The 9530-nt window shown below is 35.1% G+C and overlaps 1 protein-coding gene across 1 annotated transcript; it reads left to right on the top strand.

Annotated features, from left to right (window-relative positions):
• Window positions 1–1656: 1656 nt before the first annotated feature.
• On the top strand, window positions 1657–8679 carry LOC114273119 (uncharacterized). Its single transcript, XM_082879609.1, has 7 exons — window positions 1657–1985; window positions 2808–2917; window positions 3017–3173; window positions 3875–4424; window positions 4908–5057; window positions 5451–5736; window positions 7852–8679. The coding sequence occupies exons 5-7, from the start codon at window positions 5023–5025 to the stop codon at window positions 8281–8283; spliced, it is 753 nt and encodes a 250-aa protein (XP_082735735.1). The 5' UTR covers window positions 1657–1985; window positions 2808–2917; window positions 3017–3173; window positions 3875–4424; window positions 4908–5022; the 3' UTR covers window positions 8284–8679.
• Window positions 8680–9530: the final 851 nt, after the last annotated feature.

Genomic DNA, 9530 nt, shown 5'->3' with positions numbered 1-9530 from the left:
AATAAAAAAAAAAAGGTATTAATTTTTTTATCATTTTTTTTTGTTTATCATCTCTCTCTCTCAAAATAGGGTATTAATTTGTCTTACCTCTTGCTCCTCTACCACGCCGATCGCCATTGTCGCTTCTATTAGTCTTGTCGATCGTCACCGCCAGTAGCAGCCTTGCCGGTAACCGCCACATCTTCTTCGGTTGATGATTTGGTACATGATTTCTCTTTGCTCTTTCTTTGGTGTCTCTTTCTCTTATTCTCTATTTTGGTATGGTGACAAAAATTAGTGAAGAAAACTAATTTCGTCACTAAATAAGAATAATCCATGAGGAATTATAAATTTTATCACGTATAATAAAAAAAATAAAATAATAGGTGACGAAATTTATTTCCGTCAACAAATATTTACTTTTAGGTGAGAAAAAAAATAAGTTTCGTCACCTAAATTTTTTCCACTAACTTTTTTTTATGATGTCAAAATTGTCAAAATTTTAAAAGTTTTGGTGAGAATTTTGTATAAGTTTATTATGCCTGATTAGTTATAAACTCAAATTTTGTATAAACTCAAATTTTGGGGCTTTTCACCAATAATCTCCAACTCCTTGGTATCGAGAACTCCAAACACCAGATCGACAACGGTCTCCCTGCCCTTTACTCCTCTTCCATGGCCGCCACCGTCTTCACCCTCACATCCACCGCACACCACCACCACCACCGTCTTCACCATCTTCGTGCCATTCTCGGACGACGACGATATGAGATATGAAGGCTTCAAATCTGTTGGATTTATGGTAGATCTGAGATGTGAGGGCTCTTCCTCCGCTGCTACAACCACCGAGATGAACGATAGGGGCCAAATCTGTGTTCGATTTTTGTTGGTTCATAATCTATGTTCAAAGTTATATATATATATATATATAAAGCTTCAGTGATTTCTATATGTGTGTGTGTAATTAGCTATCTGATTGTTCGATTTCCAAACCCTAATGGCGGAAATTGAAATTCGAAGTCTGTATATGTGTGTAATTGGGTATCTGATTGTCAAACGTGTGGTACATCCAAGTATGCATAGGGTTTATTTTCCTTTGTATCACTCTGCAAGCTTTGTCCATTGCATTAATTTTGCATTAGATTTTGGTCTACATGCCTTGAATATGTTTCAGTATCTTTTGTAAATCTTACTCATAATCTTACTCTTTTTATAGCTCTGTATCTTTTGGAAAATATTCTCAATACTCCTTTTTTCAAGCATTTTTTTGTGCCATAGATCTGTTTTTATTGTGATGACATGGTATCTTCCTTGGCTTGCAGTCAGTATATGAGTGCATTGAATATTCACTAGCTAGCAGTAAGTATTTAGGGTTTTAAGCTTGTTGAGTTGAGTTGAGACGAGAGTTTGCTTGCCTGAATGCACTGTTAAGGGAGCTTTGTTCGTACTTTTTCAGTATTATTTTGGCTTTATAGCTTAAATATGATTTCTGCTTGAAACCTCAGTGTAGGGCTGTACTTTAACTGTCAAACTGCAATCCCATTTCACCTTACTGTTCCCAGAACCTTGAGGTTGTACACGTGTAATTGAAGAATTTCATTGGTTAGCCAGGGACATGGCCCTTTCATTGCTGTTTTCCTACTCTTATATTCTCGTAGAATCTTGCTTGCCTTTAACTTTCTTATTGCCAAATATTTTGTTTTGAAAGTAGCAACCCAATTGATCATATTAACATGTATTGTTTTGAAATTTTATTGCTGAATAGCCATTGTGCATACATAATTCTTATGGATTCAATACATGACGTGAATTTTCAGATTTTAGAGCATCAGATTTTAGTAAGTTGGTTTGTTTGACATGCTATTGTAGCTGATTTTTTTGTTTTTGTTTTCTAGATTGAACCAGGTAGTCAGACTAAGCAAGCTCCTCCATCAACTGTATTTTTGTTGGCTCCTGGGGATATGCATGGTTTCAGATTCTTGACCATCTCAGTTGCACCTAGTCCGGTATTGTTTCTTTAATTTCATCTGTTGTCTCACATGTGTTCTCCATTTCATAGTATCACAAGTATATATGCATCAGAAGGTTTTGTGAAACCCTTTGGCTGCTTGTGTTTGTTTATATCAGAAAAATTCTGGCATAAATTCACCGTAGTTAATTTTCCAAAGCAATCTCAGAAATCAGAGCAATGCATACTATTTGAAAAACATTGTTTGTAGCATGACTTTCTCTTTAATATTGCCAATGCAATTGCCATTGGAAAAACATGAGATCTTTAGAGCCACTTTACTAAAGACTGGATATGCACTGATGTTTTTATTTCTAATTTTTTTTTTCCCCCATTTGTTTTATGTTTGAATATCTTGTTTATTGTGCCCTTCCTTCTATTTGAATGTCTTTTTGGAGTGTTGCGTAAAAATCAAAGCATTGATGCTGTTTGCATTAGCCTCGCCTGGAGTCCAGCCTCAATAAAGCCTTTTAAATACACAAGTTTTGCTTTGAGTGGCTGTGTTGTTGTTGTTTCTTTTTCTCTTTCTTTTCTTTTTTTCCCTGTTGCTAAATGAATTTCTATTTTCTAGTATGATAATATTCTCATTATGCCATAATCTTTGTTTGTTTTGAGGAGTCTCTCATTTTCTCATCCTGTATGCATGTTATATTGTGATACTCTGTTGATCATACAGATTTTATATCCTATGTATCTGCGGTATCTTTTGAATGTTACTTTTGCTCTTGTTGAATGTGATGAGCATCTCTCAGTTACTTTTGAAAGAGGTTTAAGTTGAGAATGTATGTATTATGACTTTTGGGCTCTCAAACTGTTTCAGGAAGGCCTCCACCTGCTGCTTCCATGGCAGTTGGACAATTCTTTATTCCAAAAGATGGGGAATTAGAGTTGTCTCATCAGTTGTTGCTTCTCTCAACTTATTCTCCGAAGGTCAGCACTTCCATAAAGCAGCTTCTGGGCGTGTGATTTAATCTGGATTATATAGTTTTATTCATCTACTAACGGCTTCATTACTTAAATTTTGCACAGGACATAATATTGAAGGAGGACCATCCTCTTGATTTCAATATGTCATTTGCTATTAGCTTAGGTCTTTTTCCTGTTAAACTATCTCTGGAAACTACAGGATGTGGAATAAAAAAATCTGTACTCCCCGTTGAAGAGGCTGGAGATCTGGAGAATGGCAGTAAGGCTTTCTTTATGTATTTATTTTCCATGAAGTCAACCTGATTTCAGACATGGATTATATATATATTAATTTGTGGAATATGATGAACATAAGTAACCTCATTAAGGTTTTCCTGTAGTTGATGATCTTGTATAATTTGCGCATAGTTGGATTGTAGCCCCTTCTTTTGTGTCTCTTAATTGAAATTTTACTTATCAAAAAAAAAGAAGAAAGGCTTTTCTAATTGTCAGGTTTTCATACCCTGACAACATCGGCCTCTCGTGGAGATTTAAAAACATGGAAAAGATGGTTTTCTGAAATTACAATTTAAATATGAATTTTCCATTTGTTGAGTGTTTAGAGTTTTACTAAGGTGTTTTAACCTTAACATTGACACAATAATAAACCTGTCAGTTGATGGCAGTTTCTTAAATGGTAGGATTTGGACTTACTAGTATGAATCTAAAAACCTGAACTGAAGGTTCGGGTTTTTTTGGTATTTTGAATATTGTATATCTTCTTTGGTTTGATTTAAATTTGGACAGTTGGGGCATCATTATTCTTCTTTTCAATGTTTAGCTTAAAAAATTATGATCTCTGGATTTCCTTACTATCAGAGGTTTTTTTTTTTTTTTTTTTTTTTTTTTTTTTTTTTCCATTTCTTTTGATCAGGTTTTTGTTTTCTATTTCTGCTAAGGGTAGCTCTTTCCTGGTAGCAGGACTTTGCAAACTGCACTGTTTTCCACCTGTGGCACTTGCTTGGGATGCTACATCAGGTCTTCACATATTTCCAAATTTGTATTCTGAGATAGTTATGGTGGATTCTTCACTAGCACTCTGGAGTTCAACTCAGGGGTTCGAGAAGACTACCGTTTTGTTACTGGTATTGTCATCTAATGTTTAATAAGTTTCCTGTCTTGTAATAACCATACAATATAGGATTAATACAATTCACAGTTCTATTTCTCCAACCTTAAAAATTAAAGGTTTTGATTTCTGCGTTTTCTGTCATATTTTATTTATTTATTTATCGTTTGTGTGTGTGAATGGGGACTAGTGATTTCAGTAATTTGTGTTTGCCACGTGTTCTGGTTTTTGCAACTAACTTCTGCAGCTTGTTGGGTTGTGCGCTGCTATCTGTTACATGGCGATTTGGCTTGGATACACAGACATGCACTTAATCTTTGGTGTATCTATGACTTTGGAGCATGTGTGGCTCAGCAGGGAGAGCTGAATAATCAGTTGAAGCAGTAGCTCTAGAAGTTCTAGGTATGCTATTCCAGTCTATGTCTCTACCAATGATAGGAATCGCCACTTCTTTTGTAACTGACTTTAAATACAATAGTTTTATCTGTTTCTCATTCTTCAGATGTTCTAGCCAATTCGTATTCAAGCTTTGAAACTTGATGTTGTTGATGAATATTTTTTTAGATTGTGAATACTTTATTCATTTACTTGCCTAGTGCTCATGTTATAGGGCTGTAAACAAGCGAAGTCATGCAAGTAGTTGGTTGCTCAAATTTAGCTTGAAAAATGAACAAGTTTCAAAATGAGTTCAAGTTTGGCTTGTTTACCGTTGAAAATGTAGCGTGATTTGTTCACATACCGAGCTAATCCCAAAGTTTGTCTCGTTTTATAGTATTAGATGTGTGTTCACTGAATGGTCTCAGTGATCTCAGCTTTTCAAGTCTTTTTCCAAGAGCTTTACACTGCTTTTGGTAGAACATGCTAATTTTTAATATACTGTTTCAGATATGAAGCATGGGTCAGTTATAATTTCTTGGCATTGTGCCTGGCATGGGTGGGTGGACCAGGAGCTGTTGTGTTGAGTTTAAGTGGTCGGGTTCTGAAGCCAAGCTGGTATCTGATGACATGCTGCTTTTCTCCCATTCCATTAGATGGGTGAGTATGTTTTAAATTAATCAGCCATCTACTGTGATTGGTTTTTGATGCATGGTGACAACCCTCAGGGTCCACGTAATTTGAGGTTTTATTTAATGAATTTTGGAAATGATTGGAAGGGATAGTGCAATCTTTATATTCCTGAGTTGGAATGATTTGACTGGACTTATAGGTTCCTCATTCTTGTCTGTCACCCATGATGTTTTTGAAAATTTGGGATGGTACATGTTTTTTTTTTTGCCTGACAATATGATGGGTATAGTTTAGAACTTTAAGGACAAGTATGGAGATTATTTTATCCCCAGTTTCATTCCAGTGATCCCACATTTGAAGATTGCATCTCTTAGTTCATGTTTGATGAATCACTTTTCTGAAACTGTTAAAGCTATGCAGGTGCTTCATACGGAGATGCAAGCAAGGTTGTTTGCAGTTTGTGATACTCAAGCCTGTTTTAGTGGCAGTTACATTCATACTTTATGCAAAAGGGAAATATCATGATGGGAATTTCAGTGTGGACCAGTCATACCTTTATCTCACCGTCATCTATACAGTATCATACTCAGTGGCGCTCTATTCGTTGGCCTTGTTTTATGTGGCGTGCAGAGATTTGCTTCAGCCATTCAATCCAGTTCCAAAGTTTATCATAATCAAGTCTGTTGTTTTCTTGACCTATTGGCAGGTAGGATCTTGTCTAATTTTGTCATTATTTTATCACTGAATTGAATTCCCAGCCTTTTCTGAATCCTAATTCTAGAATGGTGCATTCCTTATATTAATGCCTTGCTTTCTGGGATTTTATTGTTTACAAGAATAATTACATTTTATCCCCTTGAGATTTTTGACAATTAGAGAGACCATTCTTGTGGTTTCTGAAGTTACAGTTCCCTCCATTTTTGTTTCCTATTATAGTTCTCCTTCCCTACTATTATTCGACCATTATTTTATTGACATATGCTTTAGTGATTAAAGTTTTCTCAATATCAAGATGACACTCTGGCTCTTATTTGATTTCTTGACTGAATAACAATACTATTGTGCCCTTACAAAACTATTCTACAACCAATATCCATGTGGAACCACTACTCACATTATTGTTCAATTTTGTTTTATGTCCAGAGCCAATATGTTATCCTTAATTCACACTGTGCTCCAACATCAAACACTATCATCTCCACTTTTAACCATCAATATTTTAGTCTTTGCAGACCCTTTTATCTCCTTAAAGCATCCATCAAGTTCATAGATGATCCAACAAATGGTTGCCACCACCATGACAATGTATTGGAACCGCCATCAATTATCTCTCTATTTCCATCACATCTGCAGAGTTAAACCTGCCACCATGTCCATCTCTTTAGTCAAAATAAATAATATCCTATTTCTTTATGTTTTCTTCGAGTTTCATTTTTCTTCATTCCCTCCCACATGACTTTCTAGAACCTGTTATGTCCATCCATTTCAATTGATCCCTTGTTACTGATAGAAGGAGAAATAAGTGGTAGGGATTATATTATATGATTTGAACCTTTGACATTTTGTATCCATGACAAACTTGCTTCCAGGATGTGCCACACCTATTCAATTAGTCAAGAAGTAATTATTGAATGCAAATGGACCCTTTGTTGAATGAAGGAATTAGATGTTATTAAGAAAATATCATAAAAGAATCATGGAATTTGATAGAAATGGAGAAAGGAATTGATAAAATCTTCCTACAAAAAGGTACTTATATATTATGGGACCTAGCATATTATTTCATAACATGGAATTGAGGACAATGGAAGAAAGCTGCCATGACCTCTTATTATCATCAGTGTTTTTTATCTTTCCATGTTTGTTGACAATTCACATTTCCTCATGATGGACCCCTTGCCACAGTTAGTCAAACCTTGCAGCAACTCTCTGAACACATCAGCATTTTGATGTGTAGTAGATTCAAAACTGACAATTGCGCCCACTGCAATTATTGTCATTATCATATTTCATCTTCATCTTCATCTTCCATAGCTTTTTTGTGGCTGCCACAATGAAAACTGTCTCTATGCCAGTTGGTTTTTATTTTCCTCTATTAACAGTATTATGGTGATCAATATTTGAATAGAAAAAAAACAGATGGTAATTGATTGTTTTTGTTTGGTGGTGAGACAATTGGAGGATAAGTGATGAGAAGGACATCCTGTACATTCATGAATACATATTTTCTGACTAAAATAGCCTATGTAGGAGCCGCTTGGAATTCTTTATCTACTAACCTGTAAGGGTTGGGGGAAGGTGGTTTGATATGTCAATAAACCATTGGGGAAGCTAAGTGTAATGTAAGAAACCTAAAGAGAGTTTTTCTAATCGTAACCTCAAGAGAGGTCACTATAATTTTCCTTTTCTAGAAATATAATCAAGGTGTAATAGTTTGTGATGTGAATTTTGTGATCACTTCCTTCTCTAAAAAAACAGCTGGTGCTTGATTAGTTGTAAGAATGCCAACTCCCCAAAATTGTAGTTAAATAACTTGTATGTTTAATGCTGGAAGCAATGCATACCTTGGAATACCTTCTGAATGTGGCCCAAACAGGTTTCTGGGTGCCCTTTTTTTTTTTTTTTTTTTTTCACTTTGTTTCTTTTTGAACAAAGGAAATTGGTGTAAAGTGTAAACAAATAATACAGTGTGCATGGTTTCCTGTTGGATATGCATAAAAATTGTTTTTTTTGCTCATATTGTAGCTGGATTTTGCGTTGATATAGATGTGGGATTTCTAAGACTTCCAGTATGTTTCTTATTATCTTTCTCTTCCATTAGGGTGTTCTTGTTTTTCTTGCTGCAAAATCTAGATTTATAAGGGATACAGAGGAGGCTGTTGAATTCCAGAATTTTATAATTTGTGTTGAGATGCTTATTGCAGCTGTGGGCCACCTTTATACATTTCCATACAAAGAGTATGCTGGTGCCAATATTGGTGTCTCTCGTGGGTTCACAGCGAGCCTTGCGCATGCTTTGAAGTTAAATGACTTTTACCATGACACAGTCCACCAGGTGAGTTATTCTACTTATCTTCTGCTCATGGGCTCCTTAGAGACTGTTTCTCATTTTTTAGCTCTGTTTGGTGCATCTTATGGAGTTGCTTGTAGATTTTTTTATTTAGGAAATGTGTGCCAAAGTATTTGGTGCGCTTTTGTTTACAACTTACAAGGCAAAAATAACTTAAATAAGTTGAAAAAGACTTATTATTAGGAAGTAGGGGAATGGGTGTTTTCAACTTTTGCTTTCTAATTATCAGCTATTAGCTTGTAAGAAGCTTCACCTCTAAGTTGCACCACCTGCCTGATGATCAGTTTTTATTTCATGTCTTTTCTGGAAAAAGGAAATTTAAATAATTTTAATAGTAGTTGGGCCTTGTATCACGGGAAACAGTGTTTCCATATAACAAAGAAATAATGCACAACAAAGAAAAAGTGTTTCCATATAACAAAGAAATAATTCTAATATGTTCCTTTAGAACTTGTGTTTAGAACTTTCTGTTTTTAGGTTGTTAGAGGGAGATGAGTTTTAAATTTTCCTTCCCTACGAGGGAGAGAAAGATGAGAGGGATGAAATGTGCTTGTCCACTAGGTGTTAGGGTTGGGTTTGGCCATGCATGGTGGTGTCCTGGTGGACTGTGTCTTGCAAAGTCACCCAACCTAGGTGTTTGGGGAAGTGGATACTGGGTTTTGTTTTAGTGGTGGTTGATAGCCATGGTGGCCCATGAGGCTATTGGTTGGTGGTGGCATGTGAAATATAGGAGGAAATGAGAAGGGGAATGGCGAGTGGGTCTGCTGCTGTAGAAAGGAGGAGGAGGGAGAGGGAATGAAGAAGAAAATAATAGAAAAAGGCAAATTGAAAAAGGGGCAAAAGTATCATTATATATATTTCTTAACACACGCTCAATTTAGTGTGTTAACGCATGGTTAACTTAACCAGAATTTGCAACGTTTGCACTTTACTCCAAATTTCAAGAGGGTTATGTGTATATTTTTAAACATGAAGGAGGTAAAGTGTTTTTGGACAAAACCATATAAAATATAATTAACCCAAAATGTTTGGAGATCTAATTGTGTTTTTATTTCAATATCTATTCGTGTGTATTTGTTTTTGTTTTTATGTTTGCTTGCATGTGTGTTTTGACCTTTTACCTCGTTGAAGTTCAAAATAAAATAGGAACATATTTAGATTTAAATGAAAATGGTAACTCCTATAAAAACTATTGATTGATTAGGTTGTGAACACGTCATGTGATTCTCTTTGGTTCTTGTTGGCATTAGTGCTAGTGATACATGGTGTTCTTGCAATCTTTGGTCATCTTCTGTTATCTGTGTTGCTTATCATTAAGGATTACTTCAACTCTTTGAAGTTTGGATTGTTATATGCATTTCTATTAAATTGGTTTATAAAATAAAATTATTTAAATATGATTTTAGATGTAATTAATAATATATTAATGT

This window comes from Camellia sinensis, chromosome 7, assembly GCF_055761805.1.
Source record: "Camellia sinensis isolate YWXY chromosome 7, ASM5576180v1, whole genome shotgun sequence".
Taxonomy (NCBI): Eukaryota; Viridiplantae; Streptophyta; class Magnoliopsida; order Ericales; family Theaceae; genus Camellia; species Camellia sinensis.
Note: the sequence above shows the minus strand (reverse complement) of the source record. Positions and strands in the feature narration are given on the sequence as shown.

Coding starts and splice junctions, on each gene's coding strand:
- LOC114273119 (XM_082879609.1), top strand. CDS start 5,023: ATGACATGCTGCTTTTCTCCCATTCCATTAGATGG. Junction 5,058..5,450: donor TCTCCCATTCCATTAGATGG/GTGAGTATGTTT, acceptor AAAGCTATGCAG/GTGCTTCATACGGAGATGCA. Junction 5,737..7,851: donor TTTTCTTGACCTATTGGCAG/GTAGGATCTTGT, acceptor CTCTTCCATTAG/GGTGTTCTTGTTTTTCTTGC.